The sequence below is a fragment of the Accipiter gentilis genome, chromosome 1, assembly GCF_929443795.1.
Source record: "Accipiter gentilis chromosome 1, bAccGen1.1, whole genome shotgun sequence".
NCBI classification, from domain to species: domain Eukaryota; kingdom Metazoa; phylum Chordata; class Aves; order Accipitriformes; family Accipitridae; genus Astur; species Astur gentilis.
In genome coordinates, this window is record NC_064880.1 from 12,013,434 (window position 1) to 12,032,412 (window position 18,979).

Consider the following 18,979-nt stretch of genomic DNA (forward strand, 5'->3'; position numbering starts at 1 on the left):
TATTCAGTGTAATTTGTTCCTCCTCAGCTAACTATGTAATGGAGAGGCTCCTGGGTCTGCCTCATTTGAGATGTAGTCTTTCCAGCTTGTAAAAGGGGCTAAAGGTTAAAGTAGCAGAAAGCATCTTGGTACTGCTTGAGGTTGTTTAATGGGTTTGAAAACTCCCTGGTCCATCTGACAAATTCCTATCAGAATTTCGTGCTTCTTGGTATCACATTTTTAAGTCCAGAACTTCAAGCTCAGACTAAGGGGTTTTGGAGTCCTCTACTCCAAGAGATGTCTCTGTGTGTGCAGCACATATTTCAGAAGGATCTGCTGCATGACTTGTCGCCAGCATGCAACATCCATCTGTACTGACAGTACCTTTCTTCCCAAAGATGATAGGGTTTTTTGGCTGAAATGTCACTTTACAGTGGAGCTGGGAATTACTGAGGCTGCCTGACACACAGCTAGATGTGACCTCAGTGTTGCATGCTGAGAACCAGTGGTAATACTTCTGAAAGCCTTTTTTCTCCTCTAGCTGTACAACAGCACATTCCACTCTGTGCTGGCAAGAAACTGAGAATGCCCTGGCTCATCAGATAGCTGGCTTCCAGGAAAAATTGTGACTTCCGTTGCAGATGTAGCAAAGGGATGCTTAGGAGTAGGAATATGAATACCTGGGAAGGAAAGCTGTGCTCTTGGATTGCTCTGCCCGATGCCAGTTAGTTGACAGCAGAAGCTGAGCACTGTCAGTGCAAAAAACCATTGCCAAAATATAATCTCCCTTCTGCAGGCACGCTTTTAGGCCCTGATTCAGGAAAGTACTGTGGAAAGTGATAATGTCCTTTGGAATAAGGAGGAGTTGTACATTTCATGAAACATTCTGTTAAATTCAGGCAATGCTAACTACTCTTTTTCTCTCTTCTGAATGCTTAGACATGTGTAATCCTTCAGGGACGAGGGGGGGCTGTCTGTAGGGATGGTGTACAATGCAAAAGATGCTGAGTTTTGCTACTTCCCGTAAGCTACTGGAAGGGGAAGCACAAAACCAGCCCCACCTGCTGTTTTATGTTCCAAGAATTAAATTATTTGTGTTGAAACTTTGAAGACCTGTGTTGTTTCCCCCAACTTTGTTTAGCAAATGAAGGTGTGAATTCCTTTGTAAGACAAGGGTTATATTCAGAGGTAATACAGCATGAGATCAACCAGTGCAAGTGGAAAAAGCAGGTGAACTTCTAGACATACAAATCTTGGCTATGAGGTTGCTAGGTCTAACGAGAGGGAATCATAAGCCCTTGCCTTGCCCATGTCTATGCAGGGATGGTTACAGCTGTGCTACCACTTTTGCATTTGAAGACAGATAAAGATTTTAGGCTCACATGACTTCTAAGTAAAGACTTAATTATGGTATAATTACAGAACTTTAACTTTTCCTTGTGGGAAATACGTGCTTTTAAAGTTAGTGTAATGATGTTTACCACATAAATACAATGATTTGCGTAGGGGATTTTTTTCCTCAGCAATCCTATAATTAGTCATAAATCCTTGATCGTACCAATAGGCAGCTAACTCCTGTGCTTTTGAGTTGCATGCACACAATTCATGCTGCCTAATAATGGTGGTTTTCAGGGATTCGCAAATTCCAGGCAGAAGGTGGTTTTTGTTCAAAATATTCATTAGTCAGAAGCAACTGAGAAGGAAGAGGAGGAGGAAACACTCTTCAGAGTCCAAGATTTTAGTATGTGTGCCTTTTTGCAAAATAATGAGGTAGCTACATACAGCTCTGAATACTAGAAACTTGCTTTTTTATGCATATCCTCTGAATTTCTTCTGTAAGTGTTCTTTTCACATGTGAGGAGGTGGCTTTCTGCCTCCTTCTATTACCATAAAGTCATCTGGCAGAGTTCAGCCGTTCTGTTCAGGCATTCATAAACTTCTAAAGATGCTTTTCTGGCAAGGGAAAAGTAACCTTTTAGTCAGGTTCTGTAGATCACAGAGATAAGCATGTTCATTCGTAAGTGAAGCAACATTATTTTAGGAACTGTCAGACTAGTAAAGACTTGACTACTCTTTTTTTTTCTTTCTTAACAACTGCTGTATCTCTCTGCTTTCTTCCAACCATGCACAATCCCCATGGATAATGCTCCAAACTCCATGTGCACCCTGTGAAGCTGGAGCACTTAGGCAGATGTGTTTGCAGAGAAGACGAAAACAAATGGTTCTGTTTAATGGAATCAGTGTACTTAAATAATGTACTTATGTACTTCACACTCCCAAATGCTGTTGGCAAGTCCTGCTGAATCTCCTAGGGGTGGTGAAAAAAGGCTTCTTTTATCTGCATGCTCTTTTCTGTATACATAAAAGTGCAGCTGTCTAAGATTCATATTCAAGTCATCACCTATGTCTTTACCTCTGAAAACAAAGCTGGAGAACTTTAAAATAGTCTTTGCCACCTCTCCCTTCACTGCAGATCATAAGAAAATGATCAGCATTTCATTTATATAAACTTTGTGCTTCAAAATACAAAAAACTTAGTGGGCTTGCTTATCACAAGGTGTACCAGAGCCTGGAGTCCAGTGCTTGCTGGTGTTCACTCAGGCACTGGAGTGGTGAATTCCTTCACTAGAACAGGTGAAAGCAAAATAGTTAAAACCTAGTCGTCTTCCTCATTGCATCAGCCCCAGCAGAAAGCATTTGTGCTAGCCCACTCACCTGAACCCTGGTTCATGCAACCCAGCTCCTCTGTTTGTCCAATGGCTTGCCCCAAGGTCTTTAAACACAAATCTAAGAAATTATGAAGGAGAAAAGGGCTATTTTTATTAGTGGGTAAAAACTGTGGCTTGCATTTCATGCTCTAGGATTTGTTTGGGGTTTTTTTCCCATCTTTTCTCTGGGGGGGTAAGATTGTGCAGCAGGAAGAATATCCTGTCCTCTTTCTAGTTTACTGGAATTCAAGTGTATGTGCTGGTGTGTATATTAAAGAAAATGACCAAATGCTTGGGCATACAGACTCTTCTTCAGACAAGACAGGCCTAAGCACCTAGAAGTTCCTTTTGTACTAAGGCAAATCCCATATCTAAATGTATCTTTTGTTAGCCTAATTTATACAATCAGAAAAAAAGGAAGTCAGGGATGTGTACCTTACCCTTGAAGCAGACAGTTGTGGTGAATTTTTTGAAGAATTTATTCCATGCTATTGAGCTACCTTCAAAGATGCTTCATATCCCAATATGACTTCTAGCTCCAGTGAGTGCATGTGCTTGTGTGTAGGGCTTTCTTAGATCAGTTTTAGTTGCCATCTTTCAGTCTGGAGTGTCCTTTTGCTCTTGCATTGAAATGGTGAGCCACGTGCTTCCCTTCCTTTCTTTACCCTCTTATTGCTTTTCCCCCACCATGCACTGGCTATTTGCTGATCCTGGCACACTTCAACTTCCATCCATCGGCTCCTTTCCTCGATGGTTCTCATTGTCCTCTTTTGAACCATCTAATTGTGCGATGTGCAAAGTTTATCTCACCGCAGAAAGTGATGTGTGCCGTATTCACCACGTGAGGAAAGCAGAGGCTTATTTGGCAGTAGTAATGATTCTGCTTTGTCCGTCCTTGTCAGTGCAGCTCCATATTAAGCAGAGACAAAACGAGCAGCTCAGATTTTTCTGCCTAACATTTAACTCAAGACAGCAAATAAATATGCCATTGAAAGGTAAGAGGAGGCTCTAATTTTATTTTCCCCATCCTTTTCCCTTTGTGGAAGACTGCTTTTGGAATACAGGGATGCTGACCATGAGGCAAGGCTTGCTAACCTAGCAGGGATTGGTTTTGGTTTTTTTTTGGTTTTTTTTGTTTGTTTTTTTTTTTATTCCTGGACTAGTCTTAAGCTAGACTGCCAAACTGAACAGGTTGCTGGGGTTAGGTGAATACTGGAGCTGTGGAAGGGCAGTAGCAGCAGCCTGTGGCTGGGGTGGGGTGGTTGCCTTTCCACAGCAGCTGCACCAGCTCAGCTGCTGTGTCAAGCTGCATCTTTGTATAGTGCTCCTCATCCTCCTCCCTTCTGCCCCAGGACCTGGGAGTGTATGACTGGCAGTCCCCTGCAGTCTTGCATAGCAGCAAGTGGAGAAGAGGCAACAGGTCGGAGGGGAGGAGAGTCCCACGCTTTTTCCCCAGGTGTTTTACGACCCTGTCCTTCATAAGGATGCAACCTTAGGAGGGGAAATCCTCGAGTGTGCAATGTCTGCCATGCCTCCAGTTATTTAGGTAGTTGCAGGGGAATAGCTGTAACACAGCGAGCTGTTGAGTGATGGGAAGGTGAGCCTGCAACACTAGTCAACTCCCAGCCTCACAACCCAAAATAAAAGTATTGTCAGAGCATGTGTTTATAATTGAAGATCATAACTAGCACAAAAGGGAGAACATTAAGGGAAGACTTCCTCCAGGTTTGATGTGGCTCAAGTTGCATGTGAAGTGCAGCCTTGACACTTCTTGGCAGCTGTGGTTGCAAGGGGCTGAAGATGGCTGCTGGCAAACAGTGGGGTTTAGGATGTCCTTTAGCTTTCCCATCTCCTCTGAGAGTGCAGAGCATTCCTGGCTTACACGCATATCCCCCATTTAAAGTACCCTGAACTACAAAAGAAATACTGGAGCTTTCAGGAAGCCAGAGTCTGGATCATGAGCAGGGAGCGTTTGTGTCAAAATGATGCATTGAGGTTTAATGTGGTGATACTGCGTGGTGGGGTCCTCAACACCTTGGCCTTTGGCTGCAGATTTTGGGTTATGAGAAAAGCTATGGGCTTCTGAAAAAAAAAAATAATCTTTGACCAAGTCTACTTGTATGCACAGAGGACATTACCTATGCATACATAATAAAGTGCAAATGCTGCAATAAGTGTTATCTAAGCCATGGCACTCTTGCCTTTGCAGAATTGGGGAGGTTAGGATATCTTTTTTTTTGTGATTGTTACCACAGTGGCTGTCTTTGATACAATCATCTGTTTTCTCTCTCGTGCTATTTTTTCTTGGCTTGATGAAGTTTTCATTTTCTTAGGATCAAGGTCTCCCTTCCTAATTCTTATTTTAATGGAGATGTTTGACAGCTGTAATGCCCAGCCCTGTCTGCTCTTGAATCCAGGAAGGAATGAAAGCAGACACACAATAAATTAGGAAAGGCTTAATTTAAGGTTTTTCCTTCTGGTTTATGTCTGCAAAAATATTTTTAGTCCTTTCTAAAGTAACAAGGTGTTGCCTGGCTAAATATTGGTAAGACCAGGAGGACCTAAAGAATAACTAAAACCTAGGAATGACAAAGTTGTTCCTGAAGGGTACCCGGAAAGGGGTGGGAATAGGCATGTGATCTCCTTCTCTTCCCACCTTCCCACTCCTCCTCCACTCTCACCAATCTTGTATGTACAGAGAGAGTGTGAGAGCAGCCCCTCTTCTGCTTTAGAAACGTGTAGCTTCTCTACCGTGCTTCCCTTGAAAAATATCATGGGCAGTTAGCCAGGGATATCTATCCCAGATCCAGGGGGGAAGGAGCCTGAGAGACCTTGGGACTATCTCAAATCTTGATCTTGGTAGTTGGGTCTGTTTTGTTTTAGATGACAGACCATGGTGTCCCAGGCACTGGGTACCTATGTAAATCAAAAAGACAGTAAAATCCTACTGGCATTAAAATAATCCATTTAAAATGTGACAGTCTGCCACTGAGCCCTATGAAAGAAAACAATTTTTTTTGTGGGAACACATCTTCCCTCTCACAAATCCCTCTTAATCCCATACCGATGTAGGAATGTCATTCCCCGGGTAGACCTCCATTAAATAAAAAATAAATAAAATAAAAACCCAAGGAAAATAGCTCAGAAGAAAGATCTTTTGTTAGTGATTAAGCAAAGTGGAGAAAAGTTGCAGGTGAACTGTTCCCACTCCACTCTTTTGCATCTCCTAGGAAACTTTAAAAAACAAACAAACAAAAAAACCCCAAACCCAGCCCTCAGAGGACAATTTCATTGTGGTATCATATACTGAAAATCATGCTGTAGATCAGGAAAAGGTTTTGGCAAATGTGTAAGAAGGATACTTGGATTTATTTCTTGCTCTCCCTGCTTTGCTCCAGCTTCTCAGGGGTAACATCTCCATGGGTCTTAAACCATGAATTAGTGTCAGTTTGAGGTGTTTAACTGTGCTGGTGAGGTGGTACAGTTTTGGTTGGATGGCATTAGTATATTGTTTTCCTTGTTTCCCAATAGCATTTTTTTGCTGAGAAGTGCCTTGGGGCTTTTTAGTGTAGAATCTGCCATTCCTAAGACCTGCTGCTACCTTGAGTTATATAACTTAAGGAAAGCTATTGGAAGAAACTTTTTGCATTTTACCTGTCCAGTTAGAAATGCAAGCCTACAGTTAGTGTAACACTTTATCCAGCTTGGATATAGTTACTTGGCTTTCTCCTGCAGTAGGTTTGCACTCTGTAGTGGATAACTAGCATTTCTAACATATTTGCTGAGAAAAACCAAATTGGATATTATTCTGCCACTACGGAGAATAGTCACTAGGGCAAGTAGGCACTGCGGAGAAAAGCTGCAACAAAATATTTAGTTGTACTCTGTTGCTTATTTATTCTTGGCTGTCCTGCAAAACCAAGTCTAGAGATATACATTAGATTGTTCATGGTGTTTCTAGTTCAAGTTGCATGTCACATTTATTTCTACAAATCAGCTTCCTGCTTAAGCTCACTTTACGTTGTTTGAAATAAAATACTTCAGCTTTGAAGAAATATGCTGTGTCCTCCTTATGGACGCTTCTCTTTCCAAAAGATTTCTACTGTCTTGTCTATCTTTTGGTGAATGAATGAAGGGCAGGATAACATTCATTGAACATTTTCAGCAAATTGGAATTGTTTTAACCTCAGCTTTTTGAGTACTCTTGTTACTTAGGCTATAATGAATGCTAACAGCATTAAGAATTTTGTTTGTGTAAAGAATGGTGGAGTCAAGCTGTAAACAAACATCTATGTCAGTCCTTCGGAGACCAAACCATATACACCTTGAATGTGTGTTTGGGGCATATAACACCCCCCTCCCCTTTGTTATGTGTTGCTCTGGAACTTAGGAACCAAACTCTTCCAAAATACAACCAATACATGAAGCTACATGTTCCTAGATTCTCTCGGATTTTAGCTGTGTGCCAGCAATAAACTTCTGGAAGTCAAGATTTCTACTGGAAAAAGCAGTAGCCTTTGCTAACAGCAGTGATGGAAGGTGCTATTATCATGCTTGTTATAAACAGCCACTAAATGGAAAGGTTTGGATATTGATGAATGAGCCTGTGCTTGCAGAGTAATGACTCTGTTTTTAAGTGCTCTTTGATCAGTGCTGCTCAAAACATGCTATTTATAGATCTGTTTTATCTGTGAAGCCCAGCCATTAGTATAAAGCAGCACAGGAATAGAAGGAAGAAACGGTAATTCTTTCTTCTCCTGAAATGTTGGAAAACAAAACAGACTCTAAACTGATGGATGTAGACCTTTTTAGATTGTTAAAACTCTCCAGAGCTCTACCTGTACATGTCTGGTTTGAAATTATTTTGAGGAGCTATGAAATGTGGCTGCAGCATATAGCAAACAGCTGGCTGAAGCTGTTTGTTGCTACTCTGCAGCCTATACCACTTTATAGGGCTTTCCATCGTGTTTATAGTTTTGACAGACACTTTGTGGCAGAGTTCTTAATTTAACTGATGAGATGATCTTGTTTTCATCTCTTTACTAATGCTCTTTTAAAGTTGAGCCGTTTCATTCTTTTGAGCTGGCTGTACCTTTGGGTACAGCTCACTTCATTAGTTTCATGCTCTGTGTGGTGGATTTTATCGGATACTTCTTGAGATAATCCTTGCTGCCAACTTTAAGTTCTGCACAGTGTAATGCAGCAGACCAAGACTTGTTTCCCCATCTCGTCCATTTCCATGGAGTGGAAAAATCTGTTACTTGGCTGTGACCTTGCAGGAGCTCATGCTTGCTTCCTGCTGCAGGGATGCATGTGAGCTGTTGGGTTTGTCTAGTGGTATCTCTGTTCCCATTTGCTTGTTCAGTGCTTCTTTAGTTGTAAGCTTTTGAGGGCAGAGACTTAATTCTTGTGTTGCAGAGTGTGTGTGTAGATGCCTGCTGTGATAATGACACAGCTTTTCTTACTTTTCCTGGGAAAGATGGTTCAGCTTTGGTGCAATTGACAACTGCTTTCTCTGCTACTTGGTGCTGGACAAACATGTTGGTGGTTCCATAGGTCTCTTTGGGCTGATGTCAGGGAAGGACCTAAGAGAGTTCAGGATTTATTTGACCCTGCATGCTGCTCCTTTTACTTGCCTGTGGAAATGTGTTGTTAATAATTAATCATGCATGATAGGATGCGCTACTGTTATTTTTAACGTGGCCATTAAGTCACACCTTTTCTTTGGTCTTACTCAAGTCTGATTTGAAGGTAACGTGTGGAGTGTTCCTGTGAATGTGCCAGCCACATGCAAATGATGTGGCCTTGCTGATTTTCATTATAATTCTGACTGGGAAACTTACTCACAATGCACAAGTCTCATGGAAAATGCAAGTCTCTTCCAAGTGGTTGCCTGGTTTCCCATTGAGAGTCTCTAAATTTTGTGTCAGCAGTATCCTTCAGCAAGGAGTCCTTCAAGCCACTGGCTTTGTTTGGCACCTGTATCTTGAACTGGAAGCGATGGTGAATATTCAGTCCCTCTCTGTGTTCTCACAGCTACTGGAAAGTTATGCAGAGCTTTGCCCTATCTCCCTTCCATCATCTCTTTTCTAGGCTGGACAGTTTACCTTTTCTGGCTGCAATACCAGTACCCTCAGGGCTGACTGCTTGTTCCCATCCCTGCCCTTGTGCAGGCTAAGCAGCTGTGGGCAGAACAGTCTGGGAACTTCAGCTGGGTGCAGTTTGGAGCACCAACTTAACCATTTGTTGTCACCAAAAGAAGCACATCCTACCACTTTCCCCACATACCCAGATCTTCCCTGGTGCTCCCACCACTCTTCTTTGCAGTGGTCTGGTATGTGTTTGGCTGACTGAGCTTGCAGAATCACCGAAAACTAACCCAGCAAGAAGCTATCTTGCTGGGTGAGGGGCTTGATTGAGCTTGTGGAATGATCTAGCAAAGTTGCAGAGCTGGCTTGGACTGTGCAGCAGAGAGATGAGAGGATGGGTACCGTAGGAGCTCTTCTTGTTGGCATCATGCTATTCAGTCTGTTCAGCCACTCTGTGCAACGTTGCTGCAACACTTTTCATTTGGCCATTTTAATCCAGGCTCCTTGTGACACGGAGCAAAAGCTTGTTCTGGCAGGAGGTGGGCATGCGAGGAGCTGGAGGGGAGGCAGAAGACCGCAAGAACAGGATGAGTCCTGTTCCAGTATTTTTCCAAATGCTCAATAAGCGCTAAAAGATCACTAGCTTCCTTCCCTCTGGGATAGACCTACCTTGTTCCTAGTTGTGCAGCTTTATTACAACAGACACGGCTGTAAAAAGTGAGCTTTGAAGAGCTCCTTCTCAGGAAGTCATCTATGTTACTTGTACCTGGAGCAGATAGCGTGCAGAACATGAATTCACATTGTTCTGCTTGGTAGGTAGTATGGGCTTTGTTTACTGTGCCTTCCTCTTTTTCCATTTTTTTGGGGCTATTTTGAAAGCTTGGCTGTAACATATCCCAAAACTCGACTGCTTTTGCCAAGGCCCACTGTGAACGATGGAGTATGGATGAATACTTATTATAAAATTTGCTTTGATGTATTGCATGTCTTTAACCAAAGACACATGGGGAATTTGTTTTGGACAATGAATTTGAATTCTGTTGGGATTGATATTGTATCTTTTAAAGAGGGCAGAGTTACCCAGAAATGAAACTGTAAACTCCTGTATTTTCCCAGAGAGCTCCTGTTGCTTTAATAATCTAGTTATCTGGGAATCTCTTGAAGTATCAAAGGGCCAATTATGTGCTGCCTGGAGAGGACCAGGGAGAGCTGGTTTTTTGCTAGAATTAATAGATACAGGCTGGTCACAGCAGGTCTGATGTCCTCCCTAGCTCACCACTGTAAATTTGCAGGGCAGAGATAGTAATCATTTATTTCCATCTCACATCTCCTCTTTGCTCAGCAGGAGTAACTCTTAACAGGACTGCATGGTTTCTTCTGATATTTAGACAAGACATTAAAGACAACTTTAAATGAAGAAAACCTTAGAAAAACCAATCACGAATGGCTTGTAATGGTTTGTGACAAGGCAGGGCAGGGAATGTCTCACGAAGGAGGTAGAAATCTTCTGTTAGCTTGATGTTTTAGGGAAAGAAGTGTCTTATTTCCTGACCTTCGAATAAAAAAAACCCCAACACCCTCCCCTTCTTCAAAACGACAGGCTTCATCCTGGATTAAATAGCTGGTTTTGTGGCCTGAGTATAGATTTCGTCAAGACTGGGTCTTGCTTCTCTCTGCAGGGGCAGCTCTCTCAAACAGGATACTCTTAGATATTTTTTTTTAAAGGAAAAATCATCAGGACCAATGTCACAGGACACGGGGTCCTACCAGTGGTTGTGTGGAGATGAGCAGACGATCTGTGCTTAATTACTTGTAAAGGCTGCCAGTGGATAGCTTATTTTTAAAGGAGGAATTTTAGTATAGCATCTTTGCTTGCTTCAGTCTTTCTCACAAAACACATTTGCTTTTTCATGGTGATTTGCTTCTTGATTCTAGTGTTATATCTCAAAGATGAATGCTGTGTTCTGTCTCTTTTTCATTCCTGGAGATAGGAAGAGAGGTTCTGAAGATAGACTCTGCTTTTGAAGCTAGGACCTAACCATCTCTGGCATTTCAGGTCATGATCAGTACTTTCTGAAGGGGACTGCTTTAACACCTGAGACTCAGAGGTTGAAATGTATCTACATCTGTTTCTTCCATAGGATCACTCAGTTCCGCTTAACTGCCAAAGTAGCTACTTTATGCACTGATCCTGTCGTTGGCAGGTTTTGTTCCTGTGGCTTAGTTATCTAGTGGGTATGGAGCCTGGTTTATGTTTATTCAGGCTGAAACTGCACTAAAAATTTGTGTTGCTTTTGCAAAGCAAGTTGTTAAGAGATGATTTTGGTGACAGTGTTGTTGGCACACTTGTGTTGAGTCTTCTGTCACATAAGCGTGCTTTTGCTGACCTGATGTAGCCTGCTTGGCCTGGAAGAGCACTTTCCTCGCCTGCAGAGAGAGCACATACGCTATGTAAGAGGAGTTTGCTATTTTAACTGTTCTGGCAGGCTTTCTCTTGTAGTCCTGTGTGCTGTGTCTGTAATCCCTTAAAATGGCTGCTACTTAAACAGCTTCTTTTCTCAAATCTTTAAAGCTGAAGGTAGAACAGCTTGGCTGCTGAATTTTTGTGTCTATAATGCTGCCCGAGTGCTTTTGCGATGTGGCTGCACACGGCAGCAGGCTGAGAGAGCCAGGCTTGGCTTTCCATCCCGACGCACGGTCTGCACCGCTGTGCGTGTCCTCTTCCTCCGGAACCCTTGTGGAAGGCTTTAGTCACGGGGCGCCTGTTTGGCTGGCTAGACGGACTACCAGGAAGGGAGTTGTGTGCTTCAGTGTTTCGTGTCCTTTCACAGACTTAGAGGTAACAGATCGTTGTCTCTAGGACTAGACGTAACTCCTTGAACTCCCAAATGCCAAGACTGTTTAGGCTACTGCTCTTCACCTCCATTTGCTCTTATCTCCATGATAATTTGCTTTCCCTCACTGGTGAGGGTGCAAACCCTCCAGCTTCCCTAGTACATCTGATGTCCCCCTCCCAGTGCTCCAGTCTATCTGGCCTTTCCGTCTGCGATGCATTTCTTGGTTTGCTAGGCTCAAACTGCTCCTTCGTGATACTCTTGTGACCTGTACAACCAGGCTAAGCTCTTGAGATGCTGTCAGAAGGAAAGGCTTCCTGCTGCGGTCCCCAGCCCTCTGCTGTCTCATGTACCCTGAGGTGCAATGAACTGGCTGGAGGGGTGACTTCGTGCGGCAGCACTATGGTTCCTTGAGCTCTGGTTTGGGAACCATGGGTACAGAAAGGTCGGTCAGGCTAACCTGTGTGTCTGAGCCGCCTGGGCGAAGGCTGCTCCCAGCTACATTAAGGGTCTGTGCGGAAGAGGTGCAGTCTGAAAGATCAGTGAGGTTCAGAGGCAGCAAGTGAAGGCTGTTGCATAGGTCCCAGGGTACAGTGAAATTTGGGTAGGGGGTTCAAGAAACTTTGTTTTTTCCAGTGAGTAGTGGCTTCTGGCTTTGCTTATGAAGACAGGCAGATATTGCTTTTGCTTTAATGAAGTTAAGTTCAGCTCTTGAAGGCTAAATACGCAATTTCATTTGAATGGTTTAATTTAATGTAGTAATTAACTCAGTATTTCATGCATGAAATATTTCATGTATTTAATAATGTGTGCCTATTTTGGCATGAGATTCTACTGACTGATTCAATTCCTCTACTACATGCTACAGTTAGAGGGGTCACCTCTTATTAAAACTGGGAACAAGGGTGTGTAGGGGAGAAGAGTTGGATGAATCCAGGGGGAATATGCTGTTGTGCTGTTGAGATTATTGGGCTACTTTTTATCTATATTATGGCATAGTGTTTTTTGAGGGTCCCCCCCCTTCAACTGCACAGCTCTATTTTTTCAGAGGGACTGATTTTTCTGTAAGTTTTAATCTTTATGTTGTAAACATGTATTTCATGTTGCATTTCTGCAGATATGACGAGGTACTTCATAAAGAATCTAAAGATTTCCATATAGGGTGAAGAGAGAAATGTTTCTGACTGAACTTTCTGCTTTCTGTAGCTTCCTGGTCGCTATTTTAGGCAAGGCTACAACGCTGATGTTGGTGACAAGTGGATCTGGCTGAAATGAAATCTGCTCCCTTTGGAGCCCTACCTGCAATGGACCACAGAACTTGAGTGAAGAAGAAGCCGAGTTCAGTGTGCCTGTTCCACATCAATTGTGTAGTGCGAAGAAAACGCTGGTTAAATCATCTTCCAGCTATAGCAGAAGAGAATAGCCTCCTAGAAGGGAAGTCACTTTGTTCTGGTTTGTTCTTCCCTGATGAATTCAGGGTGCTTTGTCTTTGGATGTCAAATAGTCAATATGTGATAGCAAAGTGATCTGGTATTACGGGGGCAGACTTAAGATCAATTCTGAACTTTTTCTTCATCAAGACTGTGGCATATTATTATATAGGATTATTGTTGTTTTGCTGAATCAAGAGAAATTAAACCTGTATCCTCCTGGCTCTCTCCAAGTTAATTTCTTGCTCTGTCATGCGTGGTGTTTTATTAGTTTCATTAGAAGAGTGCACATGCTAAAAAACCACACTTGCATCAAGTTCTGAAAGCCTCTTACTGGATATCAGCATCAAAGCAGGTAAGCATAAAAAAGTTCATTGAGAGAAGGAACTAAGTGTTGATCTCAATTTAAACAGCAAAATATCTGTGCTTAAATGTATAAAAAAAATTTCAAAATAATTTCCAGCAGTTGTACTCACAGCTTCTTCCTTTGAATGGGTGCTATAGATCAAAATGTTTGTTGGGTGTAAAAGACAAACGTAATTATTATTTTTGCAAGTCCCTGAAAGTCCAAGTTGGAGTTCTTTTTCAAGAAATTATTCATTTGGTGTTAGTTAGTCACAGAAATGAGGCACCTTGGCATTGGTTCAAGCAATGCTGTCCAGATTTAGTCTGCAGTAATTCTGCATTTCCAGCAAGGGGCTAACTACTTCAATCACTGAGTAAGAGTGCTGCCAAGCATTCCAGTATTCAGGGCAATGCCTTTGAATTAAGCAGCCAAGTCTTGCCCATACCCCTTCCCGTATCAAAACTAGTATGAAAAGACTCCTTTAACAAGAGCCTTGGGGGCCTGGTTAGATACTGAAATAAATGAGCAGTGGGATAGAAATGTGGTTCTTCTCACTGATCTCTTAGCTCTTTGTTTCCATGTTTTATGGCTTTAGAGTTTCATCGCTGGTTGCAAAAGCACTGACTCTGCTTTGGTGCCACTGTGCCACCCTGCGCTAATGCAGCTGATGGCTTCACAATGACAAGCAAGTGCTGGGATGCAGGGCCAGCACCATGCCTTGGACTTGCATGAAAATGCAGCAGAACTGGTGTAGTCAAGTCCTGTGACGCTGTGTGGGTTTTTTTTGAACTGTTGCAAGACCCTTGTGTGTTTTCACCTTCTGGAGGCTGGTTATCGGGACACTGGACCTACATATGTTGCAACTCAGCCATGTCATCCCTTGTCCCATGACTCTCCTGGGAGGGTGTATCTTAGTGCTCTCATGCCTGAGGACCTGCCAGCCTCAGCCACTTGTCTTCTCCTATGCAATGAGATCCTGAGCTATTAGTGTTAGTTTTTCTTTACCTGTCCAGAGTGCCATCTTGCAGCAGTCAGTAACGTGTGTGGAGATTAAAAGAAATCTGCTGTGGCTTTAGGTTCCCTTTGGGAGTAGTCAAGACCTTTTTTTACAGGTGTCCTCCATGTCAGTATTGCTATGTTCTTCAGGTGCTGTAATTCACTTGGCAATGTACATGCAACCTGATGTCAGATCTCCTAGAAGAGCATTTTGTGCTGTGTGTAGTGCTGGTGAAGCTGTTGTGTTCAGCTTTGCCGTAGTGGGGTACAGTGGGGTGCAGAGCATTTCTAAGAGCCTTCCGTGCCTCCTCCAGCAGCACACTGAGAGCTGAGCTGCTTTGGATGTAAAGGAGTTTAATTCCAGTCAGGAAGAGCAGTGTTGGCTTGTATGGCAAGCAGTGTGGTATGACAAAATGCATGTTGAGCATACTTTTTTATCCTGGTTTTAACTCTGCTTTAAAAGTAAAACTGTTTATAAACTAAATCTGTGAAGGAAATAACTTTCTTTCCCCTTGCTGTAGGAAGGAGCGTTAGCTGTGTTTTTCTCTTCCCTCCTTCCCACTCTAACACCTCAAAAAAACATCTCTTAGCAAACCAGCTGTAAAGTTTTTGGCTTTTGAAGAGTGTACTGTGCCAGTTGGATGAATCTATCTCCAGTTCTTCATTAGATTGGAAAAGATAAACTGGCTCAAGTCCTTTCCATGCTTCTGTGTAGGTGTGCATGTCATAGCATCTGCAGCCTGTCCTCATATCCTGAGTTCCCATTGCCTATGTTAATGCACGGGGAAGTTTGCTTCTTGCCTGTTGTGTCCCGTGCTTGATTCTGCTTGCTTTATGAAGGCAGATTCCCTGGAAATGGTGGTGTTTCACTTCCAGGCTTTGGCCACATTTTATGGGCAGAACCATCGGCTTTCCTGATGGCTGCAGTTGGTCAATCCAGTAGTCCAGTGACTAACTCCCCTTTGGGTTCACTTTTCAGTTGCACAGGAGGGGTGAAAGGAAAGAGGAGGTGGGTGGGAATGGGTCCTGTCACCAAAACGAAGGCTTGACATGCTGCAGCCTCAGATGAGGTTGTGAAGATTGCCTCTCAGCCTCAGGAACCTGTGATTGCATGCCAACACCTGTCCCACTCTAAAAACTCGGCTTACCGCATTTCAGATTTGGTCTTTTAACCATCCCCCTCTGGCCTTTGCTGTGGTTGACTGGTGCATGTTTGTGCTTTCCCAGTATGTCCATTAATAGCTTCCTTGTCAGCTGGGGGACAGCTGAAACTGTCCCGGGTGTGACAAGGTCAGCCTCTCTGCTGATGATACCTGCAGGTGTCTGAGCCTCCTTGTGCTTTGCACTTCAGCTTGAGGTGTTGACTCCTCATGTGCTCCTACCCACCTTGTGCTCTTCAGCAGTGACATTTGACCCAGAGCTACAATTAAGAGATCCAGTGAGTTTCCTCTTCCCCTTCCTACTTCAAGGTGTAACTTTCATGTTGTAATAGCAGTGAGGTTTGGATATTAACCATCCTGCTTCAGTTCTGTGAAAAGAAAGAGCCTCTGCTGCTGCAGTGGAAGAGAGGATGCTGTGCCCCCACCATGGGCAAAGAGTGAAATGAATCTCTTCTGTGGAAGAGCTTGCTGAGCAAGTCTAATTTAGGTGCACAACAAATTCCAGCTGGCTTTGAATGCTGTTTACAAAAGACTGGGCAAAATGAATCATTTGTGCAAAAGTTAATGGAAGCAACCAGACCAGAGGGGAGGTGGAATGGCACACTGTAACCTGACAGGCTGCTCTCCAGAAATGTGCCTGCTCAGGTCTAGTGTAAGCTGAGCTTTTATGGAGAACCACAAAAGCCATCTGCCTTCAAGGAGGTCTTGGCGGAAAAGGAGGTCCAAGGGTCGATGAAAAAAGATTGACTCTTCCATAGGTTCCTGGCCTTCCATTGACTTGCCTGTGATCTTGGGCAAGCTTCTCAGAGGTGCATGGCCCTGGGAGCTCCCATCCATGTTGCTCAAAACTGAGCTCATCTGCTATGTTGCTTCCCATGACCCCACTTAGCTTGTATGCAAAAGGAGTGTTTTCTAAAACACCGGTTGAGAGATGGGATAGGCATTCAAAATTGTGTTCTCTGATGCTTTCCTCGGGGCTGAAGGGAAGTAGGGTCTAGGTTTCCCTGGCAGAAAGGTGCAGCTCTGTGGTCCCAGCTTGTCTTTCTGCTGTGCTGGTGAGGAGGTGCCATGTCTCAGTCTTGCTGCAGTGATGAGCAAAGCCTTGGCCACCCAGGAGACTGCTTTGATGCAGTTTTGGTGTCGTGGGTTGGAGATAATCTATCATGCTAGAGAAAGGAGCTTGTGCTAGAGAGCTTTCCTGAGAAAGGGAAATTATTTCCCCTTGCAGTCACTCAGTAAGAAGCACTTAATTTGCTCTGACCCTTTTAACCCTGGTAAGACAGCAGCATTCTTCACATAGCTGCCACTCAGCGTCATCGTGTGAGCATCGTGGGCAGCAGAGTGGCATGAAACTTGCAGGTTCTGCTCCAGTTCCCAGCTTTGAGTCTTTATTAGCCAAATACATATTCACAGTGAGATCAAAACAAGCATGTTGCCTGCTGGTACTGTGTAATTCCTCTGCAGGTGCTGGAGCCCAGCCTAGCTGCTTCTATCTGATGGGATCACTCCTGACTATTTGATTCCTGCCAGTGTTCTCCACAAAAGTACAGGTACAAATGATACCTAAATTTTACATGCCTGAGAAAACTTCATCTCAATTAGCTTAGTAGGTACTGAGCGTCTTCACAGATAGCCAGCCGGGCATTGAAATCCATGGCAGCTGCTGTGGTTCCCTCTGGGAGGGGCAGACACCACGCCTCATTCTTCCACCTGCTTGTGGATCAGCAGTTCACAGAGCATGGCCTGGAGACACAATCCCAGACAGTGGTGCTGCATGGGGGATAAAGGCTGCATTCGCTGGTTGGCGTGTGGGCTGCTGCACCTACAGGAGAGTGTTCCCAGCCCTCAGCTGTGTCTTCGCACAGAGGTGTAAGGTGGTGAGCGTGCAGCCAAGGAAGGATAGCTGGTAGGTCTGGATGGGTGTGGGGTCACAAGCATGCCAAATGGGAGCATGCTTCACCCAGCTGTGGTCTAAAAGTTGTGGCAGAGTAAGGATTTTGGTTTCTCTGGGTTCCTTATCTTGCTGCTGCAGGTGTCCTTTCAGAAAGTGGGGAACCAGCTCTCAAGGTGGATGGGGTTGTGCTGCATTATGGTGCCAGAACAGCACAGTAATGCTACTCTGCATGTCAAGAAATGGGATGTAAGCATGATGTATTGAGCCACTGATGTACAGGTTTGTTCTTTTCTGGTTCCCCTTCTTGCTTACAAGAAGGCTGGTCCAAACAGATTGCTGCTTTGTGGGGAAGCTTATTTCCTTTTGGGGAATCATTCTTATGTATAAAGTTCACAGTAGAGTTTCTGTTGTGTAAAGGGAGTTGATGCGTGAAAAAAAATTGAACAAAATGGTGCTAAGATAAGGTAGGCATCACCCGCTCAGCCCTGGTATGGCCCAAGCTGGCCCCCAGGCTGTGCCCATTTGCTGGTGCCTGCCATCATCTCTTGTTTTGGGAGACAAGGCTGATTTTTATCATCCTGTAAGGGGTGAGGGTGTTCAGAAACTGGTGGGACCCACCGCTGGGCAGGGTGGGATTTGCCGTTGTGACAAGAGATCCCATTTGCTGCTTTTGAGTTCTGGTTTCTGCTTACAGGGGAGACTCAAGCATCTGAAGGAGGAAGAAAGGAAGAACTTGACAAAATCCTTCGCTGCTTTTATCTTTGGATCCGGGTAAAACTAAGGTTCCGGTTGTCCTCAGTGGCCAAGGCAGGAGTGTGGAGTCTGTCCTGGCTTTGTCTTCCTAAAAGCCCTGGCTGCTGCAGGAGCCATTTCCTACTCCCAGAATAAAGTCCTGGTTGCAACACTTAAAGCCACAGCTATTCAGCTGGTCTGTTTTCCTTTGAGGATTAACGTTGATACCTAGAGATGGTTTTGATCTGTTCTGAAGGAGCTGCCTGCTGTTGGGGTCATTGCTGGGTACTGGCAGGGAGAGAGATCTCTAACAGGTTATCAGCGGTTATGGCATCTTTTGGGAGGTTGACTGAGGTGGCCTGACTTACCCAGGGAGGACAGGGTGGGGTTAGTGCAGTGTTAGCTGAGTTTTGGACTTCTGGCCCGTGTTGCGTGTGTTAGGACCACGGCCAAAACTGTGGCACAGCTTTAATCTTTGCTCCAGCCCTGATTGACTCTGCCTACTCCCTCTTGTGCAGTGCTCCCTGGGAGGTGAGGTAGATGAGCCAGGCTTGTCCTGCCAGCTGAAACGGTCCTGGAAGTCAGGCTGGTGTGGGCAGGAGCTGTATCTTTAATGAGAATGGGAAACTAAAGACACCACAGCATAAGGGGTCTTGCAGATCCCTGCTGACTTCTCTTTAGGGTGCTTTTTCTGAGCACGAGTGAGAAAGAGATACTGCAGATCGACAGAGTAGAAGTGGGGTGAGGGACTAAGCTGGAGCAAGGTGTAAGAGCTGATGCTCTAGCTGCTGCTCCCTGCTCACAGTCTGGG

The 18,979-nt window shown here is 44.1% G+C and overlaps 1 protein-coding gene across 1 annotated transcript in view; it reads left to right on the top strand.

The window, feature by feature from the left end:
• The window catches only part of NDUFA10 (NADH:ubiquinone oxidoreductase subunit A10), a 44,675-nt gene extending 31,170 nt beyond the window's left edge, over nt 1-13,505 (top strand). Inside the window, exon 10 of the mRNA XM_049807052.1 lies at nt 12,817-13,505. Coding sequence (XP_049663009.1) covers nt 12,817-12,885 — 69 coding nt within the window. The 3' untranslated portion in view covers nt 12,886-13,505. The remainder of the gene's footprint in view (nt 1-12,816) is intronic.
• The last annotated feature ends 5,474 nt before the right edge of the window (nt 13,506-18,979 follow it).